Source organism: Columba livia, chromosome 3 (assembly GCF_036013475.1).
Source record: "Columba livia isolate bColLiv1 breed racing homer chromosome 3, bColLiv1.pat.W.v2, whole genome shotgun sequence".
NCBI lineage: Eukaryota > Metazoa > Chordata > Aves > Columbiformes > Columbidae > Columba > Columba livia.
Window position 1 is genome coordinate 47510163 of NC_088604.1, and position 24606 is coordinate 47534768.

Here is a 24606-nt window from a genome sequence, read left to right on the forward strand (position 1 = left end):
GATAAATCGCACTGGTATTTTGCGGTTCTCCTAATCTGCAAAGATTGTTCACATACTTAGATATTAAACGTGAAACTTTCTAAACAAAAAAGGATATGACTAATATTTGGTTAAGCAACTGCCCACTCAGTTTCACCTCACTTGTGTAAGGCTTTAGAAAGCACTGTGAAGGAAAGATTCATAAAGCAATTAAAATGGGTTTAAAATGTAACTCTGACTCCTGACTACTACTGGTAGAATGCAAATTAATTTAGCACTTTCTATTTGCAATTTTTTTAAGGCAAAAATTGTGGGATACCTCTATTAGTTGAGAACTGAATCCACCACAACTAGCTAATTGTCACTTAAAATTAAACAATGATTTTTAATGCAGGAGTAAGAGACATTACCAGCCAGAAAACCAAAAGGGAGTGCTGTTTGGTAGCTGTCTTAACTGACTACACTGCACAAATACCTAAAACTAACATGAAAATGCATTACCAGTGTGTTTGGAGAAGGAGAAGGTGTCAGAGAAAGACAACTTTGTTTACCCAACGCTGTAAAACTAAGCCTAAAAGGATATGATTCCTTTTAAAGTTTTTGCTAGGGTGCTTTTAGCAAGCTGCTGTTCCTTGTCTTTAAAAAAAAAAAAAAAATCTGTGTCACCTTGCAACACAATGCCCCAGTTCTCAAACCTGCCTACTGACCAGCCCCGCAAGTGCCAGATGATCCCCTCTGCATCCTCCCTGCAAGAACAGCCAATGCCCTTCACCTTACCCTGCCAAAAAGCCCTTAGGGGAAGGCACCACGGACAACAGAAAAATAGGTGTACACAGTAAATTAAAAAGTTAGGATAAGGTCAAATAAAAACTGACCACAAGGGAAAATGAAGGTAGAAACTAAAGAGAGAACTGAGGCTTTTGGAACAGCTTTCCTATAGCAGCTGCAGAAGTCACATTTTGTGAACAGTTTGAGGCAGGGAACCCACAACACAAACCAATACACACCAAACACCACCACCAAGGCAAGTGCTATGAGCAAAACACTTAAGCCCTCCACCTAAGTCAGTTAAGAATCCCTGACAATGATGTCCTGGAACAGTGCACACACATCTGAACAACTCTGGATCAAATCTAATTACAGTTGATTAAACTATAAAAAAGCAAAAGCACCTCATTAATTTATTTCCGATCTTGGGATGGCAATGGTCTCATCTGATTAACGATGCCAAAAGCAAACAGAGTACTAAAAAGATGAATGTTTATGGTTTTCTATCCAGAACATAAAGAACCACATTCTTTCCAAGTTAAGGCTAAAGTCCAGACTATTCAAATTATTCAGAGCTATCCTGAGGCACTTCCACACGTATTAACTTGTGGAATTCAATAACAAGCAGCTACTTGGGAGAAAGAAGGAGGAGTACAGAAGTACAGACAGCATCACGCCCATCTTAGGCAGAAAGCCACTGGCAAAACATCAACCTGATGAAAAAAAAGCTATATTCCTGCTGTATCCAGGAAAAACAGGCTTCCTGTTAATTTACAGACAACATATGTGATTGTACCAAAGAAAACACTTATATTGTTAAGAAAAAATTGGCTGCAGGAAAAAGGAAAAAAAAAAAGCTAGCAAGAGCCAGAATACCAGATAAGTACTGTGCTTAAAAAAAAATAAATAAAGCAGTAATGTATTCTTAATGAGAAGCTGTGCATAAATTGGGTCCTTCTTTGCTTTACCTTCCTCTCCCAAGCAGCTTTCTTTAACAGAAGTGAATTTGCAGTGCGACAGAAGTGCCACAGTCCCTGCAGCATCCTGCAGACCCCAAGCATGCACAAGTAAACACATTACATGCTGCTCAGGGTAAAGCTTTGCAGCAAAAGAGGAATTGCAACTGCTTTGGATTTTAGCTCTGGAATCCCTGCTCTGTCAGGGAAAGAGGTTCAGAGTCTGAAAGGCAGATAAGAGTTCTCTGTTTCTTCGCGCTTCAGATCATGGCTCTCCATTAAACCATAAGAGCACTTCACACGCCATCCTTTGATACAGGATTACAGGGAGACAAGTGGTGGGGGCAATGATTTTCCTCTAGTAAAAACAACTTCTCATTTGATGGGCAAAACCCTCAACAATAGTGAATCTCTTCTATGGCTTTTAAAATAGGTATTAAATAGCCTTGAAAAGCTAAGGCATGGTGCACCCATGGGCTTTTGAATTAATCTAGCTAACAATAACCCATGCATCCAAGTATTGTTAAAGCACATCTCTCAGAGAAGGATGTAGGGTACAAGTTCATTTTGCAAATAATCTGGGGAAGCATGCCATACTTCTCCCATTCCTCTCCAAATTATTATAGATGCATCCGAAGTTACAAAGTTCCTGAGATTCACAAGCAACTTTTCATCAATAGAACTCTTACATTCAGAGGGTTCTCACAAATGCTTATAATAATATCTTAACAAATGTATGTGAATATCCAGCCAAAACTACATCTTCATACACCCTTCAAGTTTTCAAGAAATAAACCAATTACTGGTACAAAAGGAAACCTGAGTGCTATCTCTTTCAAATATTCAGAAAGAGCTAGTCAGGTCCTCTAGTGATACTAGCAGGTATTTTTTTTATCTAACATTGTCTAAAGCTTTTAGATAAATGAAAACAAAAATCAAGATCCTAGCACAGCTAGGCTATTAATACCTAAATGAGGGGGGGAAAAAAAGTTCATCTGTACACTAATCTGCTTACTACTTTTGGATGACAATAAAGTAATTAGCAAATATTTTAGACTTCTGCTTCCTTAAAGACAGCTGTCCACTAGGCTATATACCTTAACTAGAGAATGACTGAAGATCAAGGATCTGTAAATTTGAGATATAGTCAACTTTATGTTGAATCCAAAAAGGTATGCAACATCTGAATTACAAGCTCAAAGCAAGTACTAAAAATAGAGAAAAAAAATATCATCTTTGATCTTTATTTCTTTTATTTGGTGACTAAAGTTTTTCTTCCTTTGTATTCCAGGCAACAATACAGGTATCAGCAGAGAACGCTTAAGTCAATAGTTGATTCTTTTTTTGTCAGAACAAAGAGAGCAATTTTAGTATGAATAAGCCAGATGTGTCCACCTTTTCTTGCTGGGTAACTCAGATAACACAGTTCTTGGGTATCATAGAACAGCTGAATATTTGAGGTTGGAAGAGACCTCTGGAAATAATCTAATCAAACGCTGCTCCTCAGAGAAGGGCAAATAAAGCAGGTTGCTCAGGGCTCTGGCTGTAGACCTTTTGAGTATCTTCAAGGACAGAGACACAACAGTCTCTCTGAACAACCTGTTCTAGTGTTTGATAAGCCTCATAGGGCAAAAAATCTCTCATGTCTGTCTCAACATCTGTTCATTTATCCACCACATGCTGGGTGAAGAACACAGGGTACACAAGGAAGCTGATCACAGGCTGCATCCACAGTTTCTGTAGATCACATGTAACCATCAAAAGAAAGATATGGGATACAAGGTGTTTTGGGGTCAACACCATAATGCAATACAACAGCACTGCAGAAGTTTTGTTTCATTTTTAGTAACCCATGTAGGGTAACATAATCTAGCTTTTACTTCAGAAATTACTTCTGCCTTACACCGTTCTGACAGTGAAACAGAAGTGTTCTTCACTGCTCTCATACTGAATGAGCTTCAGAAGTCTTACATATTTATTTCTGAAGAAACAGGAAAATCCATTTTATCCTCAGGAACGCTTGACAAATGATCCCCACCTAGAGCTAATCTTTCTGTTTCAGGTTCTAGAGGGTCCAACAACTGCTCCAAAACAAAACCTAAGAGAGATTCTTTTTCATTATTTACATCCTCCTAAGAAACAAGCTTACACATTTCTTGGAGATGAGCAACTCTGGAAGAGAGGGAAGGGAAAAGAAGGGAAGGGAAAAAGATACACCCAGAATGATACAAAAGTGAAAAATTTTAATCACCAGAATCTTGTTTCAGCTGCAACAAACACATCAGTTTTAGGAAAAAATGCCACAAAATAAGACTACCGGCATCAGTACTCTAAAAGCATATAGAAGTCTGAAAAGATCATATGATCAACTTTTAGGACAACCAAAAACTAACTGAAAACATAATATCCAGAATAAATGGAAGCCATCAGTTTTCCATCATTATGTCTCAAACAGTAGGAAAAATACCTCCTAGCATCCTGTCTCCTTTCTGCCTTCAGGATACTGCAAAAAGCAAAGGCAGCAAGTCTAAAATACAGCTCTGATGGACTCCATCAGAAAAAGAAATACGAGGAGGTGCGTATGAAACATCCAGCACACCAGATGCAGACAATTTACCCAAAGTGGAACACTGCTTGGTTTCTAAATAAAAGCACTTCTTCCAGCAAGGAACATGGAGTGACAGAGTTCTGCAGCCCAAAAAATGCAAAGATCACTTAAAAGTGACTTTCACAAACCTTACTTGCAGCATGTCATCCTCTCTCTACCCTTGCCTAGGAAATTAGTACCTGTGGACTACAAGAGATACAAGTAGTACACACGGGTTGCAAGCCTTGAATAAAGGGTATGAGCCAAGAGTACATTGGCTCTAAGCATTAAACTTGTTCCATTAAAACTGAGGGTAACAGGGCTCAGCAGAACCACTGCTCGAGTTTCTGATTTTGCTGCTTTTAGTTCAGAGTTCTACAGTTTTAATCCTCTGTGCATTCAAAAGGTTCCCGTTTCCTTTCAACAACTAGGTATATGTGTAAATATATACTATGTATACACATACATATACCAATGCTGAACTTCAACAAGCACAGAAATTAAATGATGTTACAATTTATTTATTGAGGTGTTGAACTGGAGCTTTCTGAACAAATATGCCTTTTTTAATCACAGAACCATTTCTCAGATAACAGGTGATGAATATAAGTATGAAAATACTACCCTACTGCATTACTAGGTCACTTTAGCTTACCTCTATTGGCATTTTCCTTAATAATTATTATAAAATAATATCTACAGGGATATATCTGGGAAAAAAATAAAAATCAGAAGATTAGGAAAAAAAACCTATACTTGCTTTCAAATGAAGACACTGACAATGATGTTTTAAAGTAGTAACCCCTATTAACCCCTAGCAAATAAGAGGCAGGATTCAAACTCACAGTAACTCAAAGTCAGCAACTCGTCTGAAGTACTAATAATTTCAAACCTCATTATAATAGGATTGACTTATAGTTTAAAATCTCAAGTTACAAGGTATGAAACAAAATAGATTAATTTAAAAGTCTTCTAAAATGCAGCTGCTTAAAATCCAAAAGCCTTCGAATGATGACTAGCATTTCAATTAAGATTACAAGTCACAAAACACTGGTGAAAGACTTTGAACTGACCATTCCAGTGAAGAATTAAGTGATCCAAACTGATGCTTTCTGATTTTAATGTCTATTACTGTAAGAATTTTCCTCATCACCCCAAGTTTATCTATAAAGAGGTCGTGCCCAAGTTAGCCTCTTCACTAAAATGTTTATAGCTGAATAATCTGACCCTCATCTTCAGAGTGATTTTTCTGTCTAGTAAATATTCATAGAAATAATCAAATAATATTAGCTGATTTGAGTAACATGTTGTTGACTATTAAAACTCCAAGCAGTTCATAAGCTACAGAAAGTCCTGTGAAAGACCTTAATAGCAAGGCTGCTTCTTTTCTGTAGCATGTTTTGCAGCAATTAGTACAAGGGACAAAAAGTAGCTCAACTTCACATTCACACAGTTCCACATGTGTTTCCTGACTAAAAGACAGCATTTGTTACTAATGACATTAATAAGCAGTAACATAAGTTGATTCAACATCTTGAAAGTTAACTTATTTTCAGAGCTGACTTACTTGGAATTTCTGTTTACAGTCAGCCTTGCTGGACTCGGGGCACAATTCCACATTACATTACTACTAATCAAGCTATTTCAAAACCTTCTCCTTCCTACTAGTATACTGCCTCATTTATGCTGGCAAAAGTCTAAGTGGTAATAACTACAATAACTTTTAAGCTACATCACCTAAATTATCAAATTTATAGTAGGGCTAGACCTACACATGCATCAGCAAAACTTTAATGGAATCCGAGAGGAATCAGAAAACCAGCCATTTTAATAAGAAATGACACCCATGAGTCAAGGTTAACAATTTTAGATTAAATTAACAAGAACACTGGGCTCCAAGACTTATACATCCTTAATTATCAGGTTTATTTTATGAATGTGGTATGGTGAGGAAACCAGAACACATTCAATCCTAAACAAATGCAGATAGAAGTCACTCAGCACACCATCAGTCACTAAAAATGCCTGTATTCAGCACAGTTCTCATACACACCTTGAAGAAATTATAATCAAGGACAGAATTAGTGAACATACACCCATTTATCATCAATAGGGCTTTTGTAAAGAGAAAGTGAGCTTCACAAACTTGAGTCCTCTAAAGGAAGTAAACGTATGGAAGAGGAAATCCTACGGACATAGTCTGTGGTTTCCAGAAGGCTTTTGAAAGGTTCCTCTTAAAGTCTTTCAGGACAACTACCTAACAATTACAAAAATAAATGAGACTAGAACACAGAGGGAATGGTCAGTTCTCACAGCAGAAGAAAATCACCAGGAGCTCTGCAGAAATCTGTGTTGGACTGATGATACTCACATTTCACTAAGAACTAACAATAAAGCAATTATTTAAGCAATAAAATAAAGCTTCTGGACAATATTAACTTATTGTAGGAGGCAGGGGTACCCTAAAGAATCACAAAGATCAAACAAATGGACTACAGAATGACACATGGAATTCAGGGTATGAAAATTTAAAGAGCAATGGGCACCATCACCTCTCAGGAATGCGATCTTGGTGTTGTGAGAAACTGCCCTGTGAATACCTCAGCTGAATGCTTATTCATTTTAAGAAGCAAAGCAAACGTTTAGAGCATTCCTGTGAGGAAAGGAAGAGAACGTTATTCCACCACATAAGCTCAAGGTATGTATAACCTTAAGTACAACGCACAGTCCTAGTTCCCACCTCTCAAAGAGAGGAAACTAGAAAAACATTAGATTAAGGTGAACAAGGGCCATCATATGTATGAGAAAATTTATGGCACAAATACAAGCTACACATCTTTTGGCTGGGAGAGAGAAGAGTATATGGAGAGGTAACAGAAGGCTGCAAAAAGCCTAAGTGACAGCCAGAACATGCAGGATTGAACGTTTACTGCCTCCTCCATTAGAGCAAATAAGGATCATAAAATAGAATAAGAAGCAGATACAGAACAAAAGTGATTATTTGCTATGTGGCCAGCAGAGCTGGTGAACTCCTTGCCATAGGATGGCAGGGGTGCTGTGCTAAAAAAGAGTCATTGAATTGTAAACCATTGGAAACTGGGAGAATATGCAAAGGAAGCATCATTTATGCTTGTCCTGCTATTCTCTCCTTAAGGCATATACTTTTGTAATATTGTATAAAGATATCTGACCTGACCCAGTATATCCACTCTTCTGTTTCTCAAAAAAAGATATTTGAAACTTTATTGGTAAGCCTTTGTAGAAGTCACAACATTAGCACATATCCTAGTTTCAAACAGTTCAACCAGACAACCAAGACAAAAGCATCTTTTGAATCTAAAATATATCACCTCCAATTGAAACATATTTAGAATGCTTATAATTTTCTGTCCAAGGGAAAAATTAACTGAAAATCTGAAGTCACCTCTTCGATCTTCTCAATTAATTGTACACTTATTTAAAAACCTGGTGGAGGCACAAATCTTTTTGCTCATGAAAGAAATGAAGTACCTATATTGGGCTTCTCCCTACTCTTGATATGGTCCAGCCAGCAAAATCTCCCCTACCATGAAATGGAAGCACCAAATGTGTCAGATCCTGGCTGACAACTGAGGCAAAGGACAGAATTTGGGGAAAAAAAAAAAAAAAAACACACCACACACACAACCCACCAAGCCCACCAAATCCACACCTGGAGTATTGTGTTCAGTTCTGGGCCCTTCAGTTCAGGAACGACATTGAAGTGCTGGAGCGGGTCCAGAGAAGAGCAACACGACTGGTGAAGGGACTTGAACATAAGACCTATGAGGAGAGGCTGAGGGAGCTGGGGTTGTTTAGTCTGGAGAAGAGGAGGCTTAGAGGTGACCTCATCACTCTCTATAACTACCTGAAGGGAAGTTATAGCCAGGTGGGGATTGGTCTCTTCTCCCAGGCAGCTGGCAATAGGACAAGGGGGCATGGGCTTAAACTCTGCCAGGGGAAATTCAGGCTGGATATTACAAAGAAATTCTTTACGGAGAGAGTGGTCAGGCATTGGAATGGCCTGCCCAGGGAGGTGGTGGACTCGCCGTCCCTGGAGGTTTTTAAATTGAGATTGGTGCCATGATCTAGTAAACGGACTAGAGTTGGACCAAGGGTTGGACTTGATCTCTGAGGTCTTTTCCAACCCAGTCGATTCTGTGATTCTGTGAAATCCTCACTTTGGAATCACTACTGATCCCATTCCTCACCACTGACTTTGCTCCTCTCTCAAGTTCCTGGGCCTGTTGCAAAAATGGTTTAGCTGCTCATGAAACCATAACTGACCCATCACACTTTACCCTTGAATATATCAGGTTAAATAGCACTAAAATTGAATTCTCTAGTATGTGGTCTGTACATCCTGGTAGTTCAGTGTTGGCTACAAGAGCAGTCAAGATATTCCTGCAGCAAGTAGAAAATTAACAACAAGGTATATAATAAACTTTTGTAACACTGTTTTCATAAGCTTCCATAACAAAGATTGAACTTAAAAAAACAAACACACACAGAAACAGCTTTTTTTCCATCTATTCGTAATGAGACTTAAACTTCCTTTAATAGCTTGATCTTTATCTTGCAACAAAAAGCTTTTCAGAATTAAGTGTTCTGGACAGTCTTGAAGCTACTCAACTAATCTCTAGTACAGGGTTATTAATTTTATTTTACTACTAGGAGGTTACAATGCTTATAATAAGATTACAGTACTTCACAAAAATTATAGGAAAAGACATGCCTTTTTTCCAAATAACAGAGCCATTTAGATAACTCTGTCCAAATGTTTTGTTTTGAAAAGCATTTTTAGAGGTAATTGCTAGGCATTAGTAATGACATCTCATGATGTTTGCCCTTCAAACGTTTCTGTAAAAACACTCTACTGCTTCAAAATAGCAATACAGTAAAACACTAACAAAATAGTATTAAGTATCACCATTATATTATAGTCTTCTTTTTAGTAGTCACTAATAAGCTGTATTTTCTGAACTTGAAATGGTTTAAGGTAACCACAGTACTCTCAATACCTCAAAAGAAATCCATTTATATGTAATAACAGTTTTTAAATGCATAACTGAGTTTCACTGACTCTCCTCCCATATCCTGACACACTGCTCAAAGTTTACATTAACAGGAAAGAATAAGCACAAGTGGGCACAAAATGCTTATATTCACAGATATCAAGTTTTCACACCTATGCCCATCCACCACAGAAGTATCAGCAATGAGCACAGCATCCTGTGTTTTTATTCTATCCTTTTATCCTGCTCTTTACCAGCACCCTGTACTACACCAAATACCAAAACACCGTGAAATACTTTTGAGGCAAGATTAATGAGGTTTCAATGAGCTGTGAGCAAGGACAGGGGTCACAGTCAACCCACTCCAACCAATCTGATCTCACCACAGGATTAGAAGCAACACATAAGAACTTTACCCCAGAGTGGGAGCAGCAGTTATCAGGTAGCACTAAGATGCCCTTCTTCTCCTCCAGGTGCCGTAAGGTACAAGTGCTCATTACAGATAAAACAGAAGAAATGCTGCCCGCATTCCCTACATTGGCTTGAGTCACATCCAAGTTGCAGACTGTTTGTCCTTAAAGAGCCTCAGTTCCTCTATTTCCATCTTAAAGCAAGAGATTAATATGGATCTCTCAAGACAGCCTTGAGATCTACAGGTGAAAAACGCACCAAAAAAATTAGAGAAGCCTTCATACGCACGTTACTACATAGGGATATCCAGTATAGTGGGCAGACATACAGAGAAGTATGGTTCCTGATACAGTAAACCTTTACAGAAGGACTTTCTCAGGACTTCCATTCAAGAATTTGAACACCTGCAAAGTGTTACCTACCTACAGTAACTCGCAAAAAACCCTACTGCTTCGAAATAGCAATAAAGTAAAAAGCTAACAAAATAGTATTGAGTATCACCATTATAGTCTATTCTCCCTTTTAGTACCCACCTAACAAGCTATATTTTTATAGTATTTCTGTACTTTGCCTAGCCTCAATGCAAAAAGACTAGACTAGAACTGCAGTTCTCAAACAGCCTGTGCTACTTCCTAGAGGCACAGCATCTTCAAAGATTAGCAGGCAATAGTTCTCCCTTTAACCAGATTTTAAGTTTTTGTTTGTATTAGCCCAGTGCCCTTCAAGAAATCTTTAGCTACATTTCAGAAAGATTTGAGAATTGAGGGTGCAGGGGAGAAGGTTAGTGAGCAATAGGACAATATATAGCTGGTAGGGGTGTGGACCAAGGAAAAACAAACACAGTTTATTTGGGTTTCTATCACAATGAAAGTAAACTGAACCGCCTTTATTTCAATTTTTTTAAGCTACCAAAATGCAGCATCTTATCCTTTTTTTTCCTCCACCCCTATAGTAGGTTTTTCTATTCTCACACTTCTAGAAGGAAGATCTATATTCTAAGCAATAGCTCCTACAGCCTCTTTTCTCTCAGAGAAGAGACTGCAAAAGAAAACTTTCATTAACATTATCCCTCCATTCACAGATACTATTCTTTGGGGTTTTTGAACTGTTTCCAATATCTTGTTTTGTTCAAGTTACTGTAAAAGACTCAGGAAAGGGACTTTTATTCTTTCCAGCAGCTTTGGAACACATTATGAATACCCAGTGCCCTGAAATAGGTTAATTTATTTAACGTAGACCTCAAGATCAACTCAAAAATTAGAAGGACCTCATGATCTACGACCACATTTCAGCACAGCTTTATAATTATGTGTCTCAATTCAGCAGCACAGGTGCAAGTTAAAAAGTACACAAAGTTCAGCAAACACATCAGCATTGAGCAACAACTGGCGCACTAACCAACTAAACTCATTCACCTCTTGCTTTCCATTTCCTTTCTAGACACTGATGTTCAATCCACAGAAGCCTACAGTGAAACTGGTTCAAAGCAAATCCAACAATCCAAAGATACTTTGATGGGCACTTACCCAACCCTAATCACTGGGAAAAACAAACAAACAAACAAACATTTTATCTTCAACTCTCACAATTAACTTCTTGAAAAATAACTTTAAAATCCCCATTTCAGAAAATACTTTTTAGTTAAGAAGTGAATCTGTACCAGAATAACTTTCTGGTAACTGTACTTTTGTTCCAGATCAAGAACAGTCATTGAAATACTTTTCCTCACATGAATTATGCTAAAGCTATATCAATATTTACCCACAGAGGTAAATCACAAAAAGTATGATCTGATCGTTTTTTTTCCAATAATAAACCACACATATATGTTTTAAAGATAAAAGCCAAGACTTGGCAGTTTCACCATCACCTGAAGCCATCAACACCACTGAAAGAATCGGTCTTCTCCCCCAGCTCACAGTCACATCCTGCACCATCCCAGACATCCACAAGGTAAGACTCCTACACAGGAACTAACACACATTAAAAGACAGAAGAAAATGAGGCAAAAATTCTTTTTAGCTTAAATGAGTTTCTTCCAGTGCCTCATGCTGCCCAGGTTGCTCTGTTTTGCACAAGTGAGGGGGAGAAGTATAAGACTTGCTCTGTCAGAGCACTGCTACCTTGAAGCGGTTATGAAACTGCAGCCCAAGACACAAAGCTGAACAATTAACCTTTTACAAGAGTCTTATTAGCTCCACAACGAACGCCAAGGAGACACAGTCATTGTGACAAATCCATTTTACAGAGTCAATTACCTGCTTGTTTGGTTTATCAAAGTTGAGGTAATGAAGTTATAGGACAGTTCACAGGGTGACTACCACAGTAAAATCCTCCCAAATATAACTACTGATCCTTACTACAGATTGCAGCAACACTTCACACGAACTCTCTCAGAATCCCTTGAGAAAGCAGGTTTAGACACCTAGGAAACAAAAGCAGCTCAGATTTTACTCAGGACTTGAGAGAGACAAAAAGTTAAATCACATTGTTTTTCAAGACAGTGGTATTGAAAAGGCTTTTCAAAGCTTTTAAAAAAATAACTAAGAGCAAATCTTAACAGCTTGCCAAAAAACTATCCTACTAAAAAACTGACATTAGGTAACACATTTTGAGTTTTCTTCAAGTAGTAAAGCAACATATATATATACATATATATATGTGCTTAATTTCCAGACTTCACTATGGCAAAAGCAACCACCAACTTTTTATCTTTAATTTACTCTGTGGTCACTTACTACAAAACCACAGCACCGAACAAATGCTAAAATGTTACAGACCATTAGCAATTCCCAGACTTTTGGTGCTAAACCTCACTTAAGAGAGCCACAAACATTTTGCACTCTTGTTCCTCGCCCTCCACTGGCACTCTCTACTGTACCAAGTACCAGCAGCCTGTGGCAGCGCATTTGCAGAAGGAAGCAGTGAGCACCAAAGGCTGGACCTCCCCACCATGAGCATTTCCCTCTTGCTTCAGACTAGCTCTAGTCCACTCTCATAACACAATGTGACTGAAGCACAACCTTCCAACCTACTTTTTACCAGAAAAATGAATCTGCTCTCTATCTTTTGGGTGCTCTGGTTCACATTGCAAAAGGTTCTTGAAGCGAGGAAGATAGGCAGGTGATTTGCTTCAGAATTTCACTACAATCCACTCTTCCCACTCCTGCCAGGCTCTGCTGCAGTCAGAGATATAACAGCTATGAAGTCCACCTGGATCTCACCAACTCCACCCAAGACCACAAAGAAACTATGCTGGCTTCTCTAGCACATGGAGGACAAAACACAATTCCAGAACAAAAATGTTAGTTGATTCTACAGAGGAAGAGCAGAGGTCCTGGCAGAGCTTATTGAGTCTAGCCCAGTACTGTGCCTCACTGTTTGAAAAACCTGCTCTAAATTAGTATCAAAATAAACATCTCTTATCAAAGTCTAGATATTCCTGCTTCTTACAGGGATCAAATGCTAGCAGTGCCAAAAAAATTATCTTCTGAAGACACAGGTCTTCTCTTAGCTTCCAAAATCATACATGTATTTTGGTTTGCTCGCTTTTTTTTAATGAACTTTTCTGAAAGCAAGAAGTCATAGCTAAACAATTGAGACTTTGCATCATCACAAGGTTTTAATTGATTCCTGAAATCCTGTTCAAATGCTGGAATAGGTATGGCTGAATACATATGAAGCTGTGTGAAGACTATTCAGAGGGCTTTGCTGGAAACAAGTTGCACAAGAGCCATATATTAAACAACTAGAACACCACAATGAAGCATAGGAGCGCTCCACTAGCCCGGAACACAATCTGCAGAACACCTCTTTTTTTCAAAAGAGCCTGCAGAACAGAACTCCAGCACACTATTAAATTGTATGCCAAAAATTGGACTATGCTCAGATTTTAAAATCCATTAAGGCAGTTACGAGGCAGAAATAATCCTTTCATTTCCATTCATTGCCATGCCTGGTGATTTTCACTTAGTTGACTCATTTTTGTACCAACAGCATAATAAAATTTACCTTGTGTTTTGGAAAGTATGGTTTGACACAGCTTCGTAAGAATCTAGTGCTAATTGCAGAAGGATATGCAGCAGAATCTCCACACACTTGACAACACTGGCTAGAGGTAAAGAAATTAGTAATGTTCAATGGCAGGACTATTTGGCAACTGGGTACAATCCTGACAGGCATATTCCAAAGCTAGGTTTTCATTTTCTGTCATTCTCTAAGGATAACTGAAGATAAAATATAAAGCTAGCAAAGCATTTCCAAGTTTGACAGCATTTCTACAGCTTTTCCTGCAGCTGTCAGCCCTTTGAAACTGAAGTTAAAGAGCAGAGTGTGACTGCTGGCCATACAGTTCTGCACAGCATCACAACTAAGTCACATTGGGTTTCCCAAAAAGCAGCTGCTAAGTAGTACAGAAGAAGCAAAACATTATTCAAGAGAAAGAACAATTTTTCCCCATATTGCCTCCCACTCTTCTCCAGAAAAAATATAAAAAAAATCTTGAGTTTTGGGGAAAGGTTATAGAAGGAGAGCTGTCCTCACTCTCTGATTCCCCGATCCCTAAAAACAACCCAAAGATTACAAAATGTCTTCAACAACAGTAACGCCTCACTCTTGCAACAGTCAGGACTCTGCAAGACAAGGCAGAGAAACCTTTCTTTACAACAGAAAGAACTAACTCCTCAGCTGTACAACAGGTAGTATCTGGATGGCAGAGGTTCTCCAGCCAGTGCCCTGTCAGAAGCCCCAGGCATGCTTGCCGGCAACCAAGACTGTAAACAACCATGATTTAGCACCAAAACTGCATTTGTTCTATCGATTTTTTTTTCTACTTGCTCCTTACTAGAGGGCATAGGAGTAAGATTTCATTGTTGAGTACTTCTTTTACATATAAAACCAAGTTAAACAGAACCACGCAAGCCATTTAAAATAGTATACAAACCCACTAAATAACCACAAGATACTGAACATTAAAAAGATGTAGTGAACAAAAGGGATTTTTTCTCAGGCTGTAAAGCACAGGTGTGCTTAAAAGGTCAGTAGTTTCAGCAATGGGAATCAGCATCAAACATCCCCAGTCTACCGAGAATTTACTATTCTGCCTTTAAACACAATTTCTACGGTCTTTTTAATCCCAAAACTGCAGCTAAAAATGTAGTCCTGGCAGCCCGTATACCAAAATGCCTTCTCTCTCCAAGAACAGAGGGACGCAAAGAGAACAAAGAGAGAAATGACTGTGGAAATTAAATTTAGGAGTATTCAGAGAAACTTTTGTAGCATCGTTTGGGCCATAAAACTTCATCCCGAAGGGCGGAACAGGAATCTAGCACTTAGGACACCTAAGCGTGACTTGCATCGGAAAAAATTAAAGCCTTGTTTCCACACATGCTGTGACCCTCACGGCACATCAGAGCAGAGCCTGGTAACTTCTCCTCTTCAGGCTCAACCCCAAATCAACGTTCAGTGGTTTATTCATTTCCCACTATAAAAATTTAGGTCGTCCTCCCTAAAACACCACAGGAAAATTTAAAAAAAAAAAAAAGCCCCAAACAAAGCATTATTCCCCAGCGCAGCAATGACTCTGCAGGAGAGGGGCGCGGAGCCTGCTCGGACCCCCCGTTTGCCGCCAGGTACCGCTAAATGGCTGACACCGGCGAGCCCGGCGGCCCCCGGGGCCGCGCTCCGCAGAGCTTCCCGCAGGGCCGGCCGGGAGCCCCGGGGGGCGGAGCGGAGCGGCGCCGCTGCGGGCCCGGCCCGGCGGGAGACACGGCCCGGCCCGGCCCCGGTCTGCTCTGCCGCGGCGCGGGGGAAGGTTAGAGGGGGAGAGGGGAGGCGGCGGCCGGGCCCCGGGGCAGGGCCGCTCACCGGCGTGCTGGTCCCGCGGCCACAGGTAGTAGGTGGCGGGGATGACGATGAGCCCCACGAAGCTGGTGAGGAAGTAGAAGAACGTGTTGCCGCTGTCGTCGTACTGGAACTGCTGCCCCGCCATGGCCGCCTCAGCTCAGCTCAGCGCCGGCCGCCTGCCTGCCTGCCTGTCTGTCTGTCTGCCTGCCTGTCTGTCTGTCTGTCTGTCCCCGCCGCTGGCGTCCCCGCCGGGCGGCCCGGTCTCGCCGTCCCGGCTGCGCGCGGGGCCGGACCAGCCGCTCCGGGATCCCGCGAGAACGGGCGCTCCCCCCCGCCCCTTCCCGGGCGCCGCCGCGGAAGGAGACGTGTCACTGTGCAGCCACCATAGGCATTGTGGCGTCACGGGCGGCGCGCGCGCCCCCACCTACGCACCCCGCCCGGTCGCTGATTGGCTCGCCAGAATCCCCGCCCCTCGCGTTCCGCCGCGCCGAGAGACGCGTGTGAGGAGCGGCGGGGGCGGTGCTGTCCCGTCACCTCGCGTCGCTGTTACTGTCCCTGACCCTGTCGCGGTCCCGAGGGGCACCGTGACCCCGCCCAGCCCCGCGGGCAGGTGGCCGAAAGCGGTGGCTTGCTGGGAGCGCAGTGCCGAGCGCCGGCTTGCCCCTGGGCCGCCGCCTGTTTCCCGCGAGATGGCGCCACTGTTCCGGAGTAGCGGCGCCGTCGCCCGCTGTTGCTCTGCCCCCACACCGCGCCAAACGGGTGTCCGCGAGAACGGCTGGGCCTGCAAGGGCGCTTTGCAGTGCGGAGAGCAGCTTGGGGGGGCAGCGCTGGTTTTATCCGACATGGGCCTGAAGCTGGGCTGGCCTGTGGGAGCGGCCGGGGTGTGCGCTGGGCGTGGGGCAGCGAGGGGTGCGGCGGGACGGGAGCGGGGAAGGCTGCGGGAACAGGGCTGGGGAAGAATCATAACATCATTGTGGTCCAAAGAGACCCTTAAGATCATCGAGTCCAACCATAACCTAACTGTAGCACTAAACCATGTCCCTAAGAGCCTCATCTAAACGTCTTTTAAACACCTCCAGGGATGGTGACTCCACCACTTCCCTGGGCAGCCTGTTCCACTGCCCAACAACCCCTTCCGTGGAGAATTTTTTCTCAATATCCAATCTGAACCTTCCCTGGCACAACTTGAGGTCATTCAGAGAGGAAGACAAGGAGAGTAGAAGTCAGGAAGCAGCATTCAGGGGTCAATAAGAGACAAAAAGGCACAGCGTTCTTAAGATGTTTAAGAACTTAGATAAGGAAAGTAGCTCAGACATACAAAGTCTTCAGGATTTGAAGGGCAGATGCTGAGCAACCATGTGAGGGCAAACATTTTAAATGAGTCTAATACTGAATTTAGTTGCAGCAGTGATCATACTCTATAAGAGGATGTGACCCTACAGGTGTGAAAGCAAAAGGCAGGTACTGTGTTGGCATTCGTCACACCACTAATGCCAAGTTACCTCTTTGAAGTAGAAAAGGCTGCTAATCGTGCCCATTCATGAGAACATGTCCATCTCTACAGCTTCATAGTCAAGAGTATAGTTCCCCATAAATGTGATCTCAGAAGTACTTCAGAGTTGCAGTACTTGTAAATTCAGAAGATGGGAAAACATGACACAGAAGTTGTGATGACATCACATACACCTTAGTGGGAAAAAAAGCACTGTCCCAGCATTAAGGAGGGCTCTGATGTGGGAAATGGAAAGAAAGATTGCAACCAGTGGCTGACACTGAATCTCTTGGTGCCATGACATAGTAATCCATAGATGGAAGAAAACTCTTAATTTTTTTCTGAGAAAGGATTTTGTGTTAATTAATTTTTTTTAAAAAAAAAAGGAGTTCGTTTTTTTCATTTGTACTCTTTGTGATTGTTCCCAGTTAGATACTTGTAGAGTTCATATGCAAAATTAAGGTATTTGCTTCTATGTCTTTTGCTACGTACATTGCCTCTGAGTATTGTACACCCTCTGCAGTGACAAGTCTTTCAATAGCTGTTATGGAGGATACCTGAATGCATGTAACTCACCTCTGTCTGCGGGTTTCTAGTCCTTAATGTTTCACAGGGAGGCAGTGAAAAGCTTCTATACAGTTAAAAAAAAAAAATGCAAAACAGGTACAAACCTGCACGTGTACTTAGCTCAGTTCTGTAAGCAGAGAAAACCCTTTTTCTGCAACTGTGTTCATCTGCAAAGTCTATTACTTCAGTCAGATAAAGGGGCAAATCTCCCAAAGACGATGAAGTTTCCACAGATCTTGTGAAAGCAACCTGTTAGATGAGGAAGGTTCATGGGTACACCAGCGTGAAGGCCCAGCAGCAGGTGAGCTAAAATCTTACTAGACACTGTAAAATCCACACGGGAGACAGCGTGGGTAAGCGCCCTGTAGGAAATCTCTGGTCGATGCATTCAGGTGATCACGGGAGCCAGGTCAGGAAGAAAGCAGGTATCGCTTGTGTTGCAGATGATGACACTGCTTGATGCCATTGTTTTGGAGCTCAGCTGTGGATTTTCTGTCAGTTGTGCCAACATCACTCCTTTGCCATGTTGGCTCATGAGGGTTGGCTCATGAGCTAATACCTGTGGCATTAGCTACATAGTGAGGGAATCATAGTACCCTGCTACTAGGACCCAGTACCCAAGAGCTGAGCCAAGACCATACTTCTTGAAATCCTGCTGAAATATTGTCCAGTTGTATTTTATGCATTAATTTTACTTGTTCCCACAACTTTCAGACATCGGCTGAAATCCTTCCACTCTGGTCAACATACATGCAACAACTGGTAATAATAGTACATGCTTCTTGTGAAGCTTTCAAACTGTCTAATGCCATTCTATTTTGCAGTGTAATTTTGGAGAGTTGTGAAACCTCTCCTTTTAACACCATAATTGCATCATCAGTATTATTGACAAGAAATTCTGTTGCTGCTGAAATGTTAGCTAAGGCCTTTTCTAACTCGCTCCCTCCCAACCAGGGCAGAAACCGTATAGTGAAGGAGCAGAATGCGGTTAGTCTTTCTACTAGTGGATTACTACGTTTGGTCCTATGAACAAATGGTTGTAACCATGATCCTGATTCCATAGCCAAATATGAGAATACAGAAAATATTAGGAGTAACAGCTCCTAAGGTACAAATTCCCAACAAATCTGGTATTGTTTTGCGAGCTCTCTTACCATGTGTCCACCCTTTTCCCTCAGGTACAGGCCAAGGTATATTGTAAAAGTCCCCAAGTACTCCCATTTTCATTGTTTGGTTACAATCGTTGAAGTTGCCCACAAGGCTAGTACTATTGCATAGGAGCTTCAGTTGACTGAGGAGAGCCTGGTGTTTTACACATGTTGCATATTTGCTCTTCGCTCCTGGGATTACCACCTCCCATTGTGAATCAATGTGGTCTCAACGGAAAGTAGTTATTTGGTATAGGGATCCCTAACAGGGGAGTGCTTGAAGCTCAGTGAGTACGTGTCCAACAGTTTGCTTTGGTAATTTGGAATATGGTGTGTGACAAATTAAAGTAGAGGTTTTCTTTCCACTCATAATAGGCCTGTACAGATGTAGATATTTCCTTTACCTGTGTAAGAAGCACAACAAATGTTAGTAACTTTACCCATCAAATCTCCACCATCTCTCCTATAAGGGTGGTATCTATACAAAGAGGGGTAAACTCTCCTATTAACAGTCTCAGATAGTCTATTTAACCAGGTGTCTGGGGAGTCCCAAGTAGCTCTGAAAAAGAAACAAAAGTGACACAAATTCAGAACTCCTTTGTCCTTCAGAAATTGAAATAGTTTCAGTCTCCAAAGTAGCGATCATGATAGATTCCTCTGTCACCAGTCATTGTTCATCCACTAAATGATCCTCAGGTAGGCCTTTAATATGTCTGTGAGGTTTGCTCATGGCTTACTGATAGTCTAGATTACTATGTCACATTCGTGATGCTCTTCCGCTCTCCAGGTGTTGGTTGTAGTGTTGCTCTGTTCAGTGTATTAGAGTGACATTATCTGCATTTAAAGAATTTGTGCATTTTTATGTGCCTGTTGGGGAGACAAGACTTATTTCGCATATTGCTTGAGAAGTAATTCAACTTCATGAGGCACATAGATCATAATTGTGAGCTCTAATAATAAAGATTGACATTTTGCCACTATTGTAGCTGCTGCTGCCACTGAACTAACACATGTTGGAGCTCCATCTGCCACCGGATCAGGTTGAACAGAATACCATGCCATGGGTCTTTGATGAGGCCCTGATTTCTGCATTAGCACTCCACTATGCACCCCTTTTCATTCATGTATATACAGACTAAAAGTTTTTGTGTAGTCTGGAAGTCCTAAAGCTGAAGCCAAAGCCAAGGCCCCTTTTATACCTCTAAAGACTTTTTCCCATGCTGCCCCCCATGTAATGGGTTCTATTTCTTCAATTTTTGTTCCCTCTGTCACAGGTTTGGTTGGTTCCCCTAATCATGTTACCCACGGTCAGCAAAACCCAACTGCACCTAAAATGCTCATGGCATTTTTTTTCATGACTGGCAGAGGAATTTCAATTGTGGCTTTAACTTTCTGGATATATTACCTGCTATCGTTATTTAAAAATGAATCCCAAATACTTTGCTTCCTTTTGACACAGCTGGAGCTTAGGTAGAGATGTGCAATGTCTCTTCATTGCTAAAGCAGTACATAAATGTATAGTATCTTTTAAACAGTCACTACAATTTCTACTAGCTGTTAGTAAATCATCTACATATGGCACTAAAACTCATTTGCCAGGAAATGAAATATCGTTTAAATCTTTTAATATCTGAGAAGATATGGTGGTAGACCCAGTAAACCCCTGTGGAAGGTGAGTCCACATTAACTGTTATCCCTTCCGAGTGAAAGCAAACAAAGGTTGGCTTTCTTCATCTGTGGGAACACTGAAGAGTGCTGCGGTCAAATCAGTCACACCAAACCACTTAGCCCAATCAGAGATTCGTGGAATGGTTTGGGTTGGAAGGGACCTTAAAGATCATCTAGTTCCAACCCCACTACCATTAGCAGGGACACCTTCCACTGTACCAGGTTGCTCAAAGCCCCATCCAACCCGGCCTTGAACACTTCCAGGGATGGGGCATCCACAGCTTCTCTGGGCAGCCTGTTCCAGTGCCTCACCACGCTCATGGGGAAGAATTTCTTCCTTCTATCTGAATCGAATCTACACTCTTTCAATTTAAAGCCCTTACCCCTTATCCTGTCACTACATGTGCTTGTAAAAAGTCCCTCTCCATCTTTCCTGTAGGTCTCCTTTAGGTTCTGGAAGGCTGCTATAGGGTCTCCCTGGAGCCTTATACCAATGCGATATTTGCAAGAGTGCGGTAGACGGATCTGGCACGTGGGGTGTGGGACAATAACACACTGGTTAGTTGTTCTCGAATTTTGAAAAAATCGAAATTCAGGATTCCCATCTTCATCCAATCTGCTTTTATATCACTAGTAACAGTCGGGTATTATATTAGGGATTGGCGTTCGGGGTTCCTTGGGCAAGGTGCTGACGATCTAGGTGGTTTTGCACTTTCCCCTGCTCGCCGGGGCCAGGACATCGCTGTCCAGCAGGGGGCGCGCCTCCCCTTCTTGTGGCGTGTCCTGTCCCCGTGTCAGAAATCCCACGCCAGCTCCCCCTTTACTCCACAACTCCCTGGGCACCAGTTCCAGGGGTTTTGGTGTCCCAAGGTCGGGATCCTGCATTTCAGACACTGCAGGTACACCCGCGATTATCAAATCAGTGCCCCTGGGTGATGCCTGTGACTGTACATCCAGGGTCTGGAGGAGATCTCTTCCTAACAAACAAGCAGGGGACTCTTCTGCTATTGTATTACAGATCTTCCCCACACCCCTTTATTTCCTATTGTTAACGGTAATAGTTTACTTAAAACATGGTCTCCTTTTTCCATTACCCCTTGAATTGATACCTTGCCCTGTGATACAGATTCCTTTGGTATAAAACTTCAAAGCTATAGCGGTGCTCCCATGTCAACTAAAAACATGACTTCCATTATTTCTGTTTTCCCAGTTATATGTCCCGTACAATTCAGCTGAGCATTTCACATCCCATAGACTCTGATTTCCACAGAATCTTCTGAGTCCCCTGTCTCCCGTCATTGCAGATTACTTCTTGATTCCTGTTTTACACCTCCCATGTCCAGTTCCCTCCAAGGTGCCCTAGGATGAAGCAGGCGTTCTCTTTGCCAGTGACCAAGTTTCCCACAGTAATAACACTTTTCCTCCCAGTTATTTCCAAGTTTTCTCATTCCTCTTTCAAATCTCCTATCCCACCTGCCTCTTCCTGTTTTCTCCCCTTCAAGTGGGGAAATCCCCTCCCTCACCCTCTTAGTTACAGTATCACGGTATCACAGTATGTTTGGGATTGGAAGGGACCTCAAAAGATCATCTAGTGCAATCCCCCTGCTAATGCAGGAATGCCTAGGAGAGGTCACACAGGAACATGTCCAGGCAGGTTTTGAATGTCTCCAGCGAAGGAGACTCCACAACCCCCCTGGGCAGCCTGTTCCAGTGCTCTGTCACCCTCACTGAGAAGAAGTTTTTTCTCAAATTTAAGCGGAACCTCTTGTGTTCCAGCTTGATCCCATTACCCCTTGTCCTATCATTGTTTGCCACCGAGAAGAGCCTGGCTCCATCCTCGTGGCACTCACCCTTTATATATTTATAAACATTAATGAGGTCACCCTTAGTCTCCTCCAAGCTAAAGAGACCCAGCTCCCTCAGCCTTTCTTCATAAGGGAGGTGCTCCACTCCCTTAATCACCTTTGTTGCCCTACGCTGGACCCTCTCCAGCAGTTCCCTGTCCTTCTTGAACTGAGGGGCCCAGAACTGGACACAATATTCTAGATGGGGTCTCACCAGGGTGGTGTAGAGGGGAAGGAGAACCTCTCTCGATCTACTAACCACCCCCCGTCTAATACGGCCCAGGATGCCATTGGCCTTCCTGGCCACAAGGGCACAGTGCTGGCTCATGGTCATCCTGTTGTCCACCAGGACCCCCAGGTCCCTTTCCCCTACACTGCTCTCTAATATGTAATTTCCCAACCTATACTGGAACCTGGGGTTGTTCCTGCCCAGATGCAGGACTCTACACTTTCCCTTGTTAAATTTCATCAGGTTATTCCTCGCCCAACTCTCCAGCCTGTCCAGATCCCGCTGGATGGCAGCACAGCCTTCTGGTGTGTCAGCCACTCCTCCCAGCTTAGTGTCATCAGCAAACTTGCTAATAGTACACTCTATTCCCTCGTCTAAATCGTTAATGAATATATTGAATAATATTGGCCCCAGTACTGACCCCTGAGGCACTCCACTAGATACTGGCCTCCAGCTAGACTCCGCACCATTGACTACCACTCTCTGGCTTCTCTCCTTAAGCCAGTTTGCAACCCACCTCACTACTCTATCGTCTAGACCACACCTCCTCAACTTAGCTGTGTGGATGCTGTGGGAGACTGTGTCAAAGGCTTTACTGAAGTCAAGCCTTAGTTGTAAACTCTGTGCCTGTGCTGCTGCTGAAAGACTAGCTTCTTGTTGCTTTTCTTTCTTTGTCAGTTCAGCTGTGTGTTTTGCCTCCCATCCATCAAACATAAACACCAACACACTTAGGATCTTCTGCAATGTCTCCTCTTGCTACCCAGGCATATGTTATTTAAAATATTTCTGTGTATCTGGGGCAGTGCAATCGAAAAATACACTTGTCTTTAGCTCATTGTTAAAGTTCTGCACAGTCATTCCTCCATATTTTAATAAAGGTCACCATAATCGTCCCCAGTAGTCACTAGGGTGTTAATCTAGCCTCTGCCTACATTCCTGTACTTTTGTCCAGTTCATTCCTGATTCTACACAAGTTCTAATAGCTTCCACTAAGATCTGAATCACTGTCTGACAGTTGGCTCTGCCTCCTGCATTATTATAATCCCAATTTGGATCATTTGCCAGCCAAGGATTCCGCTTTCCCCTGCCTGTCACGTCAATTCTGCATCCTTTTCAACTATTTTATCCCTTTCATCAGATTTAAATATCTCCTTCAATAATGTTTGAGTATCCCTTCATGATAAATTATATCCAGTACAAATGTTTTAAAATAATTAGGCACACTCACCCACATATTCCCTCAGTCTAGGCATTTTACTCCCCTACACAGGTAAATCTCCTGGATTCCTGGGTTGATCAGTAAATACATGCAATACTGGAGGAGGAGCAGAAGCTCCCCCCACTGCAGGCTGCATCGCAGCTGGATTTGGAAGAACATTAGCAGCAGCAGTAACTGGAGGAGTGGCAGAAACACTAGCAAAAGATGGGTTAGAAGAAAGCGGAGAGGAGGTGCATAGGGTGGAGCAAATGCCACAAGCACATCTGTTGCATCGCTTTCGACTGCTGCAGCTGTAGTTGTAACCTGGGTTCTCTGTGAACTTTTCTACCCGCCTTCTCTATGGCAGTCATATGCTCAGTTGTCCCATACACACTAAAAAATCCATTTGACAGGGTTTTTCATCTTCCAGAATATGTCAAAGTAAAGTTAAGCTCTTTTGGTCAAAGGATCCTTCACAGTGCCACCACCCCTTCCCTCCATCCAGTCATTGCCGGCCATTCTTCTTTGCATAATGCAATTGCTTGGGGGTTTTTATAGACTTGCAGCGCTACCAATGTTCCTCCAATTTTCTAATACCTTGGCCAAGGACGTCCCCTTCTCTGTGCTGGTACATTCCCCATATCTGTATGCCAAATTCATGTGCCTTACACTGATCAGGCCATGCACACCTCCTCTAGAGCACTTCTGAGCTGGGACTTGAACCCACTTGAACCCACAATATCCAGAATTTAGTAGCAGAACTTTAACATTCACCAGTTGGTGCCTCCCATCCCCAAAGTTCCCAGGTGAACTCACCTGTTGCTGGCAGCTGGACATTTGGAGACAAGAGGGTCCAACATCCAGTGGTGGTTGCCTAGAGTC

General features: G+C 42.2%; 1 protein-coding gene across 1 annotated transcript in view; it reads right to left on the bottom strand.

Moving 5' to 3' along the window:
• Positions 1 to 15901, bottom strand: part of SEC63 (SEC63 homolog, protein translocation regulator) — a 60568-nt gene extending 44667 nt beyond the window's left edge. Inside the window, exon 1 of the mRNA XM_065056642.1 lies at positions 15600 to 15901. Coding sequence (XP_064912714.1) covers positions 15600 to 15723 — 124 coding nt within the window. The 5' untranslated portion in view covers positions 15724 to 15901. The remainder of the gene's footprint in view (positions 1 to 15599) is intronic.
• Between the last annotated feature and the right edge of the window lie 8705 nt (positions 15902 to 24606).